The 15,979-nt window shown below is 40.0% G+C and overlaps 1 protein-coding gene across 3 annotated transcripts in view; it reads left to right on the top strand.

Moving 5' to 3' along the window:
- The window catches only part of LOC136882025 (oxysterol-binding protein-related protein 2), a 495,565-nt gene that overhangs the window by 373,473 nt on the left and 106,113 nt on the right, over nt 1–15,979 (top strand). For all 3 annotated transcript variants that reach the window (XM_068229471.1, XM_067154531.2, XM_067154530.2), the window contains one exon: nt 10,617–10,827. In XM_068229471.1, the coding sequence (XP_068085572.1) occupies nt 10,617–10,827 (211 nt within the window). The remainder of the gene's footprint in view (nt 1–10,616; nt 10,828–15,979) is intronic.

Here is a 15,979-nt window from a genome sequence, read left to right as displayed (position 1 = left end):
CAGCAAGCATCATCATTATTTAAGAGTATCAACATTAGAAAACAGTAGTCAGAGTGGATGAAGACCCCATCACCATTAGAATCCCAGTTGGCAAAGGAGTTCTCCAAGGTGACACAATCCCTCCACAGGTTTTTACCCTTGCCTTGGAAGATGTATTCAAACCCCTTCATTGGGATAATAAAGGAATAAAAATCAACGGGTTATATTTGAACCACCTGCGTTTTGCTGATGACATTGTGCTCATAAGTGAAAATGTAGAAGAGCTAGAAAACATGATCCAGGAATTAAAAACTGCCTCTGCTAAGATTGGTTTGGAAATGAACATTGGTAAAACGAAAATATTAAGCCCAGACAGTCAACCACGTACAATGGGAAACCAATATATACTGTAGAAGCTGTCGATGAGTACATCTATCTTGGACACAAGATAAAACTTGGAAAAAACAACCAGCGTGCAGAAATTCCTCGCAGAATAGATATGAGTTGGATGTATGTATGTTCAGTCCGTCAGCGATGCCGCTGGTGGGATCCTCAACAGCTCTGCCATTAGCTGTCATAGATGGCCTAGGCATCACTAAAGAGGCGTACAAGGAAAATGAGGAGTGAGATAGTTTCCCGTAACATTCCTCACCGAGCCAGAGTTGCTATTACATATCAGTCTGCCAAGCCCACTGAAATGCATACACCAACCGACCCTGTGAGCAACATTTTCACACCATTCATAGCAGGGATCGGCTGCATAAGGATTGGCATTACTAGCATCGCTCATACCTCAGTCACTTTCATATTGTCAAAGCGAAGGATAAGACAGACAGATCTATGAAAGTAACAAAACTGCTCTAGCCTATACTAGAAGACATAGTGCACTGTAAGCACTAGGTCCTGCCAGCAAAGGCGGATTAGGTATGTGAAGAAACATATTGAGTTCGTCTGCTTGTAGAACCAAACCGCCATTGATTATCCCTATTGCTTCCCACGATACGAGAGCGAATCAAAAATAAAGTTAGGCTAGCTCGCTGCGAGAGCACGCTGTGTGTCGTGACCGTGACCAATGCGGAGCTACAGTAACGTCCGATAGGAAGGTGGTGTGGTATCCCGTCGTGTTGTGTGTGCTGAGCGGGCCAGGTTGTGCGGCGCGTCAACTGGATGTTCACTCCAAATTAGAGGTACGTGCAATGATCAGATTTATATCGGCCAAACGGCTCAATTGCACGGACATTCATCATGAAATATGGTGAGCGTGCAAATTTTCGCCCAGGTATTGTAAAGTGGTGTAAGTAATTTAACGCTAGACGGACGGATCTCACGGATGAGTATCACGAAGGCAGACCCGCAACGTCCAGTACCGTTACAAATGTTGACCGTGTGGATGAGATCATTAGAGAGAATCGGCGCATAACACTGCAGGAAATTGCCAGGATGCTGAACATGTCGTGTGGCAGTGTGTTCTCCACTGTTCACCAGCACCTTGGACTTCGTAAACTGTCAAAGATGGGTCCCACGTCTGCTCACCGATGTTCACAAGGGACAAGTTTCCATTCGCCACTGGCATTTTTGCAACGGTATTCTGTGGAGGGCAACGAGTTTCTGCGGCGTATCATCACAGGGAATGAAACGTGGTTCCACCAATTCACCCCCGAAACAATGAGAAAATCGATGGAATGGGTGCACACCACATCACCAGCACAGAAGAAAGCCAAGGTCCAACCTTCAGCAGGAAAGGTAATTGCGACAGTGTTCTTTGACATTAAGGGCGTGGTGCACGTGGAATTTATGCCGAAAGCACGACGGTTAACTCGGCTTAGTTTTGCCAAACGTTGAACCGGTAGCGTAAGACAACTACAGAAAAGCGGCGGGGAAAATTGGGCGCCGGTGTGATTTTTGTTGCACGATAACTCAGCTCCCCACACGACCTGCCAAACTTCCTAACTGCTACAGCGATTCAAGTGGGAGGTATGGTAATATCCTCCATACAGTCGAGACTTAGCGCCATGCGACTAATCATGTATTCGTTAAGCTGAGAAAGGATCTCGGTGGACGACGATTCCGAAACGAAGAGGTGAAAGCACTTGGCTCCAAGTGGTTACATAGCACTGGAGGTATATTCTACGCATCCGGAATCGAAACGTTGGTTGACCGTTCCGAGAAATGTTTAGTCTCTTGGGGACTATGTGTGAAAGTGAACTTACGTTATCATAGCCGTGTTGCGCAGGTGTAGATGGTGCCATAAATGGCCATAACTTGGAAGTTGTTGGAACGTTTTGATTCGCTCTGGTATTAACTTTTATTTTATTATACATTTAAGCCGGACACGCTGTATATTATATAGCAGACACAAATTATGAGAACAGTTCAATTCACAATTATTTCATCTGTCTCCGAATGTGTATTGTTTAACAACTAACTGATAACCTGATATTTATTTCATAATGTCTTATTAAAGGTACTTACAGGAGTTAGACAAGGGTGTAATCTTTCACCTTCGCTGTTTGTAGTTTACATGGATCATATGCTGAAAGGTATAAAATGGCAGGGAGGAATTCAGTTAGGTGGAAATGTAGTAAGCAGTTTGGCCTATGCTGACGACTTGGTCTTAATGGCAGACTGTGCCAAAAGCCTGCAGTCTAATATCTTGGAACTTGAAAATAGGTGCAATGAGTATGGTATGAAAATTAGCCTCTCGAAGACTAAATTGCTGTCAGTAGGTAAGAAATTCAACAGAATCGAATGTCAGATTGGTGATACAAAGCTAGAACAGGTCGATAATTTCAAGTATTTAGGTTGTGTGTTTTCTCAGGGTGGTAATATAGTAAGTGAGATTGAATCAAGGTGTAGTAAAGCTAATGCAGTGAGCTCGCAGTTGCGATCAGCAGTATTCTGTAAGAAGGAAGTCAGCTCCCAGACGAAACTATCTTTACATCGGTCTGTTTTCAGACCAACTTTGCTTTACGGGAGCGAAAGCTGGGTGGACTCAGGATATTTTATTCATAAGTTAGAAGTAAGACATGAAAGTAGCAAGAATGATTGCTGGTACAAATAGGTGGGAACAATGGCAGGAGGGAACTCGGAATGAGGAGATAAAGGCAAATTTAGGAATGAACTCGATGGATGAAGCTGTACGCATAAACCGGCTTCGGTGGTGGGGTCATGTGAGGCGAATGGAGGAGGATAGGTTACCTAGGAGAATAATGGACTCTGTTATGGAGGGTAAGAGAAGTAGAGGGAGACCAAGACGACGATGGTTAGACTCTGTTTCTAACGATTTAAAGATAAGAGGTATAGAACTAAAGGAGGCCACAACACTAGTTGCAAATCGAGGATTGTGGCGACGTTTAGTAAATTCTCAGAGGCTTGCAGACTGAACGCTGAAAGGCATAAGTCTATAATGATAATGTATGTATGTATGTATGTATGTATGTATGTTAATAAAGGTAATTACTCTATATGAATGGAAAATCATACATGGAAAGTGGAGTAGTCTCTTAAGACGAGTGGTTTTTGTTACAAACGGCATGCACAAGCCTTCGGTTAAGTGTTAAAATGTAATCCTCGAGATAAATATTTTCAGCTGGAAAAACTAGTCTCTAAGAATAGTTTGTGCAACATTGTCAAGGACGTTGCTTAGTAATTAAAAAGTTCGTACAATGGTGCAGCTGCTTAGGTGTTCGATCGACGCTCCAACCTCGATTATGTCCCGCAGCTGTATGCATGGGAAATACTGTGTCCAAGAAAGGGTCGTTCTGTCACTCTACAGGGGGCAACCTCTCACAGACAGAACTTGGAGCGAGTTTCTGCTTCAAATACGAACGAAAGAAAACACCGGAGATCCAGAAGCCGTCTCACCACAGGTAAAGTTTGTATTTGTCTACCACAGACTATGTAGATCAGTTATCGCTATGTTCCGTGCCCCGAGATCAGTGTTGTCAACACTTCTGAGGTATTTACCCTACAAGCGAATCGTAATGTCCGTGCATTTTAACTAAATTCCCTGCGGAATAATATTGTTACTCTGCACATTAAAACTGAACGTATTTTCGTTCATCAAAATTCTATAATTATTTTATTATTGTGTTATTATACAAGGTCTTCCCAAACACGTGGGAAGTAACTGGGGGTGGATAGGGCATCCCAAAACAACGCAAAGTCGCTAAGAACATACGTCTTACAATCTGTAGTTTACGATATTGGTGGGCTAACGCTCCTTGAGCTAACGGCATGAGCGCGGAAGGAGTCCAGAGCAGCCGACTTCTAGTAGTTCGTGCCGTAAAGGCTAGATGGCGATATCCGCAGTTAAGGCGCAAGCAAAGCCACAGCAATGTACCTGGCTTAGCAAGGCCGTATTCTGGAATTATTTACGGTGGGGGTTAGAATTGAAGGGTGGGGTCCAAAAACCAAAACTATGTATATTAATAGTTTTTACTTTCAAATAGATTTTAGACAGAAAAATTTGAAATATTGTTCCAACGGGTGAAGCGAAAAGGTAAATTCATAGCGGTCTGTTGGACAGAATACGCTTTAACACGCGCGTGCAGTGCGCAGAAGATTTGTCATTTGTTTAAAAATGGAGGTAACAGTATATTGTCATTGTAAGTATTAAACATACTTAGAGGTTTGATTCCTTTTTTGAAAGAACTCCCCGCGACTTCATAACATGAACATATTGTACGTTCATTGAAATAGACTTTTATGGTGCAAAATGTATTAAGAACATAAAAAACGAACAGTTGTATGCATCACCAAAATTAATATTTCCATTTATGTTTTCAGTAAATTTAACTATATTTGTAGAGAAACATTTAAAGACGGCACAGATTTTATAGGTTAAATTCGGATGTTTATTTTGCAAATGCTTGTTTTTTATAATATTTCTAATTTATTGAAAGAGTACAGTGGAAGAAGTTAATGGACATTCTAAGCAGGAACGGAGTCGACTGGAAGGAGAGAAGGCTGATCAAGAATCTGTATCTACAGCAGAAGATAAGAGTGCAGATAGGGAATGAGATGACAGAGGAAACTACAATTAGAAGGGGAGTAAGACAAGGCTGCTGTCTCTCGCCCATACTTTTTAACATCTATTTGGAAGAGATTATCCAGAAATGCATGAATGGAAAAAGAGGAGTGAAAGTTGGTGGTAGGAGAATAGAATGTATTAGATTTGCTGATGACATGGTCATAATGGCAGAGTGTGAACGAACTATGGTATCGATGCTAACAGATCTAAATGCTGTCTGTGAAGAATTTGGAATGAGAATTAATAAGAAAAAGACAAAATGTGTGGTGATAAGCAGAAGAAAAGTGAAGACAACTATAAAGTTAGGGCAGGAAATAATAGAACAGGAGGATGCTTTCAAATACTTGGGAAGTGTAATAACAGACGACATGATGTGCAGTCGAGAGGTGGAAACTCGTACTGCGATTGCGAAGGAAGCATTTAATAACAAGAGCAGACTTTTTTGTGGGGGCATGGATAGAGACTTGAGGAAGCGATTCGTGAAGTGCTTTGTATGGAGCTGAGACTTGGACATTGAGAAAAGACGAAAGAAGACCGGAAGCATTTGAGATGTGGATTTGGAGGAAAATGGAAAGTATACAATGGACAGAAAAGGTAAAGAATGAAGAAGTCTTGAGAAGAGTTGGGGAAGAGAGAAATATATTAAAAGTAATCAAGAGGAGAAAGCACAATTGGATTGGTCATTGGATGAAGAGAGATTGCTTGCTTATAGATGCTATAGAAGGAACGGTAAATGGAAAAAGACAAAGAGGACGGAGAAGATATCAGATGCTGGACAGTATCAGGATAGAATACAAGTATGAGGAAACAAAGAGGGTGGCAAGAGACAGGATTGCGTGGAGAGCTGCCATGTGAAGACTTGCCGTATGGCAGAACACTGATGATGATGATGATGATGATGATTGAAGGCTACTTCAAAACCCATATATGCTGTTTAAATTTGTCAAGTTCACTTTTATTTCGAAGGGGCTTTGTCGTTCTGTTTTCTCTTCTAAAATTGTCAGTTTTCTTATTTGTTGAAAGGACAATTAATCTATTAAACTTGTTTTTCTACCGTAGTTATACAGGACGTTTCAAAACTATATCGACAAAAACATCAGGGATGCTTTTCGTGTTAAGAACAGTGAATCGGAATGGCGGAGAAAATGGTTTTTTTTTTTTTTTTTTTTTTACTTCCGAGCGCTCGTATTTGCTATGCGAGAGAGCTAGCCACTGCCTGTTGCTTTGCGTCATAGGAGGGAAGGGAAGGGAAGGGAAGGGAAGGGAAGGGAGGAGAAGTGGGAAGAAGGAGACAGAGGTAATGCTCGTTCGTTTCGCATAGTCGCTTCCCAGCTCTAGTAGGCAGTGTATAGTTTGTTCTGCTCAAACTGAATACTATGCGAACCCCGTAGAAAGAGATGAACTGTTACCAAGAAACCGGGCAGCTTTCCAGGTCGTTCGCGACTCACCATACATCTTGAACAGAGTCCAAAGGTCACTACCACACCGTTGTGAACTGTGCATCGCAGTACGAGGGGGGAGGGGCACATTGAACATCAGCTGGCATCAAACCATTGAGTGTATTGTTTCCTTCGTTCAGTATTTCATTCCAGAGGAATACACAATCGTGGGGCAGCAGGTAAAATAATAAAGACCGTTACTGCGACCAACAGACGAGAGGAGAAATGATCTGGACTAACAAGTGTGGTCTTAATTACAGTGTGTTCTTATATCGTGTGTGCAGTTACGGCTGTTTAATAAACGAGCTGTGGATATTGCCTGTTAGATACAAGGACAATCCTGTGAGAGTCGAACGGATGTCTCCATCATACACCCTACTTCTCCCTTCTCTTCCCTGGAGCACGGCAGCGGTTTTTGGTTTGGCATAGCAAATATTAGTTCGTCAATTTGAATCGCGCTCCCGGTCATTTTATCGAAGAGAAAAATGTTCTCCGCCAATCCGAGTACACCATCGTTCTTAAAAAGAGCATCCGTGACTGGTTTTTTTTTTGTCGGTATAGTTCTGAAACACCCTGTGTATTACGTTCATAGAGGAAATAGATTGCAAAGACAGACTGCACATTCGCACATGTATCTTGTAACTATGATTTTTAGCAACATTTGCTGAACAAGCCACATTTATTATTATTATTATTATTATTTATATATTAAAATAATTTGCTAAAGGCAGCTTTGGCAAATCCGTCCTTCCGTTCTACTGGACCGATTTCCTTCATTTTTCTTTTTATTCTCTCCGGAATTACCTGTCCGTGAATCATGAGCCATTGATGATCTCGAAGTTCAGCCAACTTTGAGTACGGAATCATAAAATGAAATCATTGAATGATCATTCCAGTAATTGCAGGCGAAGGCTTACCCTAAGTTGCAATAGTCTGTACTTATCAGGTTGCTAAGCGATTGGCACTTTCATTAATATTCTGATTTGTGATTTTTATCCTTTGTAATGTTATTTCATGCAGTCATGTTAGATTACCACCTATCAGGCCAGAGAGTATAATACATTTGCTCAGATGATGGAAGAATATTATTCTCTGCTAGATTTTCTTTGGTAATCTAACCTACCCTAGCTTCTGAATATATACTCAACGTTGCTAATAACTTAAAACAGTCGGCGTCCGCATAGACGGGAAGGCATCAAGTCGACTAGACTTCTGCACGACCAGTAATAAAGCGCAGGGACAGAATATCTTGAGAACGTGGATGTGTATTGATGTAGCCACAAAGACGCACACAAAATCCTTCAAAATTATGTACACTGTTTTATTTACAAGTTATTTACATATTTTACACACGCGCACTAATGAACTGCCATCTTGAACAAAAATCTGACTGTTACAGTAGCATGTCACAGCCTACCAACATAATCAACTCACATACTTCACTTCAAACACTTGGCTAACACGACTTACACACAAGTCTCGTTAAAACAACTTTATCCTCAAGACTGTCTCTTTACATACGTTGCCTGGCCAGCTTCTATACTGAAATTCAAGTCAAGAGCTTAGGAAAAGTATCCTTCCGCACGTGAGCACGTCCCCTGTTCCCCCTTCCCGTCTCGTACCGGTTCTCCATCTCCGCCACAACCAGCTTATCATTAACGCTGTGCGTCCATTTGACAAGTACAGTACTTCATTCTGAAATAGTGAAGCATCAAACGAAATCACTGCCTTTCACATAGCTGTACTTTGATTACGTACCATACCTATTTATTCCTTTATTGACCATGTAAAACGTACAGATTACTGACGAATTCCGAGGCAAGAGAAGCAAGATTTATTTTTGTTTCAAAAAGCGATTTGTGTGAGGCACATGGAGAATTACAACATACGTATACGATTCCGCTCTCGTGCAACGACTGTCTGTGGCAGTTTCTCACAGTTAAAAAGCTGAAAAACCCACCCGTGAGTGGGATTGCAAAATACAATGCTTCCAGGAATGTTGTAAATATTGTAGTCCCGTTATTCGGAAGGTAAAACCGAACTCATGATCCTCTCATGACAACATTTCTGTAGGTAGAGGGCGGTTACGAATATAAAGTAAAGTACACATTATTATTATTATTATTATTATTATTATTATTATTATTATTATTATTATTATTATTATTATTACCGAATACGCCAAGGATCCTATTCCCATACCGTGTTAAGGCCCTTCCTGTTTTATTTACGGCGAGTGCTGAGCTCCCTGGAGACTTGGGTTTTCCATTCCAAGCGAGCGGCGTAAACACTGTACACAGAAACGCCGATCAGCTGCGCGGTCTTTTTCACGTCTTCCACAGTCCACAGTGGATTCTAATCTCGTAGGCTACTGTAAACGTTTAAAACAATTTGGTTTAGATTTTCTACTTTATTTTTCTCCACTTTTGTTAGCTTTAAAGTATTTCACAGGGAACTCTAGCGTTACAGCATCACACACGTCTTGCTCACAGCTGGCAGCCATTATGAATACTGGACAGTGAACACGCTGTTGCAGCCAGTATTGCCAACAGTTTTCTTGGATCCATCTTCAACGTCCCACGTATTATGCGAACTTATCAGCAGTGGAATGAACTCGAACAAACTTACTAAGTACACAGTGTAATAAGATATCAATATCATATTAAATTATTATTATTTTGCTACATACACCACTGAGAACAATAATTATTCATAGCCATCTACGTATGAAATATGAGTTGGTAACGAACCCGAATAACATACAACCTCTGATATATTTTCCATATTTATACAGGGCAAAAATTTTAATTCATCAAGTCAGTTCACCAGAATATCTAACCAAACTGAAGGAAGCTTCTGACTTCAGGAACAAGTAACAAACCTAGGGAACTATTTGGCGCTGCGGAAGCCTTTTCACCGACCAGAAGTCTGACTAACATCAAAGGGACCGCTAAGGTCTTGAGTTGACTCTCAGTATAGAAGAATATGACACAACATGTTTTCTCGTAATTTCGAGAGTCTGCAGTAGCCTACTTACAATGTAAGGAACTTCCCTACATGATTCTAGTCGCACATAGTGTTGTTCTGGACTTATCACAGTGTGTTGGACAATATTGCAGTGGATTATACATCATATATACAGGTGATAATAAATTATATATTATTATTTACGTGTTCTTACATTAAATAAACGCATATTTATACAGCAGATGTTTCATGACATAACCTCACAAATACGACGATCATGATTGTACCAAACTAAGTTCGTACACAACTACGTAATAACAATAATAATAATAATAATAATAATAATAATAATAATAATAATAATAATACGACCTCAATATTTTCTTTATTTACCCATGGGTTAAAGAATGTTGTTTCCAAGTTATATTAGTCTATTATACTTCCGTCACTACTTAACCGAACCAGTATTTAGTAACTGCCAAATGTATGTTGCACTACGTCGGGCAAGATCATTTGAAAATATTAAGATCCAGATAAGACCGAAGGGAATATTTTATGGAAAGAAGTGTTCTGAGCTACATTACGGATGACTCAATCATTATGTACCGGTACTGAAAAACGGGCACGCGAAACAATATGACTACAACAGGCATATCAATATGAGTTATCTGACCTATTTATAACGAATGCTCCGTAGCAGTACGGGTCCAATAGTTACTGTATTATTGTTATAATATTTCAACTTTTTTTAAATTTCAGTGTATATATTAAAATGTTTCATAATACATTACTGAATTATAGTTTTGAATTATGTTGCATATATCTTCATTATAAACAGTTATGCCTTTCAGCTCTTGCTTTTCTCCGACCCCGACGGTATTAGGTTTCGGAGCTTAGGGAGTATTTAATTTTCACGCCATTCGTAGCTCCTTGTCCTCTTACCGATAACTTCATTCTTCGAAGTGTCGGGCCTTTTCCATTTTCCCTGCAATTCGTGTTAAATAGAGGATTGTACCACCACCTTATTCCGAGTACCCTCCTGACGTTGTTCGCACCTTTTTATGCCTGCAAACATTCTCCCTTTACTTCCAGCTTACGAATAAGATATCATTAGTTAACCCAGAGCATGTATTTGAACAGTTCGAAACATCTTTCAGGCTTTGTTTTGATGCAGTGCGATTTGTTTCTTTGTGTTACAGACAGAACCTACCAGTGCCTATGTTCAGTCGCAATGACTTCTCCATCTGGTCAGTGTTGAAAAATTGCATCGGCAAAGAACTGAGTAAAATCACCATGCCGGTGATCTTCAACGAACCGTTGAGCTTCCTCCAGCGTATGGTGGAGTACATGGAGTACGCTTTCTTGTTGAGAAAGGCTTCCGAGGAGGTGGACCCCGTAAGGCGCATGCAGGTCAGTTTCTCCATTTTGTAGCAGTTATTTTGACGTGAATACGTCTTGGCAATTGAAATGCCAACTTGCAAAATTGAGCGAGATGAAAATAGGAGAGATTTTAAAATGTGACGAAATCTAAGGCTGTTTGGGTCATTTTCTTATAAAATACTCTAGAGACTAATTCCTGAAACTGCTTGTAAATGTTGGCATTTTCACCCAAATATTGAGACAATAAGTAATGAAATATTTTTCTTTGTAAAAGGCATACTCTGTCTTTTTATGTGTTGGTGGGCGTGGTTTCATGATTTGTGCTAGCTGAATCCCTTTGTGTTTTCCAGCCGTAGTAATTTGTCGTGTATCGAGCAGTGAATTGTTAGTTTTATTATTACATACAATGATAAGTAGTTGATACTGTACAGTTTTCAATTGCTATGTAAGTTGAAAGAAATTTACTATCATTTTAGCAATTAACATCTATTGTGAATATATTGTGAGGCATGCCCTCGACAGTTGGGAAGGAGGATTTTCGATTGGTGGGAAGAGAATTAATAACCTCCGTTTTGCGGACGACACCACACTTGTAGCCAGCAGTGTACAGATCATCATGGGACTAATCACATATACAGGACTTTAATATGGTTAAGAGTATATTTAGGGGTTATACTAGGGAGCTTGTCGAGATAATGGATCGTGTACAACAGGAAAGTCACAATGTTGGCATGGAAATTCATTTGAGCAAGACAAAATAATGATTGTCAACAAAGATGCAGAGATTCAGCTGCCACAGCGCCTGAACAATCTCCAAAGATTCTGTCAGTTTCCTTATGTTGGTTCAATAATTGAGGATACAAGTAGCTGCGAAAAAGAGATCAAACGTCGCATCATTCTGGGACGTACAGCTATGGCAAAATTAAAGATGATCTGGCAAGATAGAGCAATATCTATGAATACGAAGAAAATATTAGTCCATTCGCTTGTGTTCTCCATCTTCCTGTACGGATGCGAAACTTGGACCATAAAAGCTAAAGACAGGAACCGAATCAACGCCTTTGAAATGTGGTGTTGGAGAAGGATGTTGAGAATTCCGTGGACAGCCAGGCGAAGAAATTGTTCAGTCATCCGGGAAATTGGAGTACAGGAAAGTCTATGCCAACTTGTGTACCAGAGAATTCTGCAATTCTTTGGTCACATTCTGACAAGAGAGGATGGCAACCTGGAAAAATTGTCGAATGGAAAGTTTCTGGCACGAGGTCACGAGGACGGGTCGCAAAAAGATGGGTTGATCAAGTAAGAGAGATCATGGGTTTACCATGGAGAGTTACTGTCCGGAAACTGCAAGTTCGTACACAATGGCATCAGTTTATAAAAGAACAAAGTCCCTGGGTCACGATACTCGGTCACGAGTGGAACGACTGGAGAGTTTCTTCTGGTGGTTTAACTGCCCTAAAGGAAAAGGAAATTACGGGTAGAACTGGAAAGCAGAGTCGAAAATAAAAACTTAAGTCGCGTAGCTGTGAGCTTGCATTCAGAAAATTGTGGGTTCGAGTCCCATAGTCGGCAGCCCTAAACATAGTTCTCTGAACTTGGGAAGCGTGGGTTGGTAACCACGGGACTCTTAGCTGAGTTGTGGCATTGCTTTCACTTGTGCCAGGCTTCTTACTTTCATGTATCCTATCCGACCTACCTTGATCAACTCGTGTTCTTTTTGGGCCCCGACGGTATTAGGTTCTCGAATCCTAGGAAGTCTTCCATTTTCACGCCCTTCATGGCCCTTGTCTTTCTTTAGCCGATACTTCCATTTTAGTAGACAAAGTAGGGGTCCCAAAAAACGTAAAATTAAGCAATTTCCTCAATTGTGCCGAAAGTTGGAAAGGTTTCAAATTGAGTCTTGGATAGTTCTATCAAACTATTTAAATAAATTTTAAAAATTCGAAAATCACTTCCGTAATTATTCGCGTAATGTGTTCCTTGGTTCAATACCCTGAGTCGTTTTTTATTTTATTTTTAAAATGTCTACACCGAATGTAATTATAAAGGTTTAAGTGAAACTCTGCATTGACTCACATTAGCACTTGTAGAGGTAGAAAATAGGCAAACTGCTAATCAAATCGACCAAATAACGATGATCAAGCAAAGGATTATAATTTTTAGGAATAAGTAAATAATATATTCTCGTACTTTATTATATTTTATTTACTTACTATAAAATTCGTAGCTCGTATACCTAGGATGTTTTCAACATAGAATTGCTTGCCTTTGGGAGTAAAACTGTGGATTTTCTCTCTGATTAGTGTTAATGGAAGATGGTTGCCTAGTTGTGCTTACTCTTAAAACTGTGATTACCACCACCATCACCACCACCACTAGGGTTCTCTCGTAAAGCAGCGGCCTCTATCACCATGACGAGGCGAATGCTATTTGTGCAGAAACCACTCTGGCAAATACGAGATTAGATCGACTTCAGCTACCGCCAGGCACACAGGCCATCTTTAGTGGAGTTACACTTCGTAATTGTCCTTGTTACGAGGTAATGCATTGGTCGGCAAAGCTAAAGCTTTTTAACATAATTGACATAGAGAAAGGATTGCAACCTATAGTATTGTAAGCTGTAGTGGTAACCACTGGAAATACTTAGTTGTACATGAATTTATATGTGATGCTGAGATGATGATGATAATAATAATAATAATAATAATAATAATAATAATAATAATAATAATAATAATGGACAACTCCTATCACAAAAAAGGGTAAGGAAAGAAATTGCCGTCTCCCCTGGGCATGCCATGAGGTTCGTTGGATACTCCGGAAATGCACAACCCCCAAAATAGTCACCACAGCAGTCATCCTCAGAACCTCGTGCCATGCCCCTCATTCCGTTGAATTAAAACCCAGAATCAAGAGAGAAATAATGATAATAATAATAATAATAATAATATATAAATATGATAGCATTATTCCTAGCAGTCATTTGCTGTAGCAGTCACTTACTCAATAATATGTATGTATGTTTAGTCATCAGCCCGAAGGCTGGTTGGATCCTCAACAGTTCTGCCATGAGCTGTCATAGATGGCCTAGGCATCACTGAAGAGGCGTACTAGGGAAATGAGGAGTGGGGTAGTTTCCCGTTGCTTTCCTCACCGAACCAGAAGTTGCTGTTACATATCAGTCTGCCAAGCCCACTGAAATGCATGCACCAACCGACCCTATGAGCAATATTTTCACACCATTCATAGCAGGGACTGGCTGCATAAGGAATGGCATTACTAGCGTCACTCATACCTCAGTCACTTTCATTTTGTCAAAGCCAAGTATAAGACAGAGACAGATCAATGAAAGTAACAAAATTGCTCTAGCATATACCAGAAGACTTAGTGCACTGTAAACACTAGGTCCTGCCAGCAAAGGAATAATAATAATAATAATAATAATAATAATAATAATAATAATAATAATAATACCGGGTGAGTTGGCCGTGCGCGTAGAGGCGCGCGGCTGTGAGCTTGCATCCGGGAGATAGTAGGTTCGAATCCCACTATCGGCAGCCCTGAAAATGGTTTTCCGTGGTTTCCCATTTTCACACCAGGCAAATGCTGGGGCTGTACCTTAATTAAGGCCACGGCCGCTTCCTTCCAACTCCTAGGCCTTTCTTATCCCATCGTCGCCATAAGACCTATCTGTGTCGGTGCGACGAAAAGCCCCTGGCAAATAATAATAATATAATATAATATAATATAATATCGTATGGCCTCAGCTACCGCATGAAGACGTTTCAATTTGACGCCATCTGGCTGTCTGTTCGTCAATTTTGACGTTCCGTTTTACTCCAAGCCTTCTAGATGGCAGAGTGAACCGAACCTCTCTTGGGTGTCTGTGGATGCGTTTCAATGAATTTTGTCAGGCAAACCCCAAATATGTCACCAGAGATCTTTTACATGCCGACATCGTACGACATGGAGTGTCTAGTGGACTTTTTTCCGCCCCGTCAAAAATCAGACTACCTCTGCTGGATTTGAACCCGCTGTCTTGGGATCCCGAGGCCGACACTACCACTGATCCACAGCGCTGGATTACAGTTACTTAAGAAATGTTTTACTCCCTTACAATTCATTTTTCAACAAGTTATCAGTAAAATTAGAATTACTTCATAGAACGCAGTCTTAAGGATATTACGTGATTTTTTTCGCAAGGATCTGTAATGATACAAAAGTTCGCAGGGAAAAAGATATGAATTCATTTTGTGTTTTAATGTTGAAAATATTTCTTAGCAAAGTAGGGTTCCCATACTACGAAAAACGTAAACTTAAGCAATTTCCTCGAATTGCCAAAAGTTGAAGGTTAAAAAGGCCCAGAAAAGTTTCATATTGTCTTGGATAGCTCTATCAAAATAAAAAAAAAATCGAAAGTCACTTCCGGCTTATATGCAGTTCGGGAAAAGCAGCCTAAAATCGCTTGTCGTACTTGTCTTCTTTTTGATTCATATCGTAGCCGAATTATTTACGTAATTCTTTCTGTAGTGTGTTTCTTGGTTCAGTACCCTGAGGCGTTTTTCTTGATTGTTTGAAAAATATCCAGTCCTAATGTAGTTATAAGGGCTTAAGTGAAACTCTGCGTTGACTCACATTTGCACTCATAGTGGTAGAAAAATGCTAATGCAATCGACCGGATATCGGTGATTCAGGAAAGGATTGTAATTTTTTGCAAGAAATAAAAAACATATTCTCATAATTTGTTATATTTTGTTCACCTAAAATTCGTAACTCATATCCCTAGGATGTTTTCAACATATAATTTCTTGCCTGAAGGGCTAGAGCTGTGGATTTTTTTTTTCTATAGAGGCACTAAGTAGCGGTCATTACCAGGTTACATTATACCTTGGAATTTTTTAAATGATATCCTACCATCATTTTTATTTTAGTAAGTGACTTTTAGCTATTTTGCTATTTACGTTAAAAAATAAATTGGTTCTTAAAATTCTCATCGTTAAACCTCAACGTCTTTCGGAGAAATTACATCCTTGCATTTACTGAAAAGACGCCCTACAGCGGCACTTGAAGGTATACCTCTGTTCAGTATTCTAGGATAAGTATGATGTCATTGGAATTAGCGAAGAGGCAACAAAGTACGCCATCCAAAACTGGTGAAACTACTCGTTCTGTTGTAATAGAA

This window comes from Anabrus simplex, chromosome 10 (genome assembly GCF_040414725.1).
Source record: "Anabrus simplex isolate iqAnaSimp1 chromosome 10, ASM4041472v1, whole genome shotgun sequence".
In the NCBI taxonomy this organism is placed as follows: domain Eukaryota; kingdom Metazoa; phylum Arthropoda; class Insecta; order Orthoptera; family Tettigoniidae; genus Anabrus; species Anabrus simplex.
The sequence above is the reverse complement of the archived record's forward strand: the minus strand, read 5'-3'. Positions and strand labels throughout refer to the sequence as shown.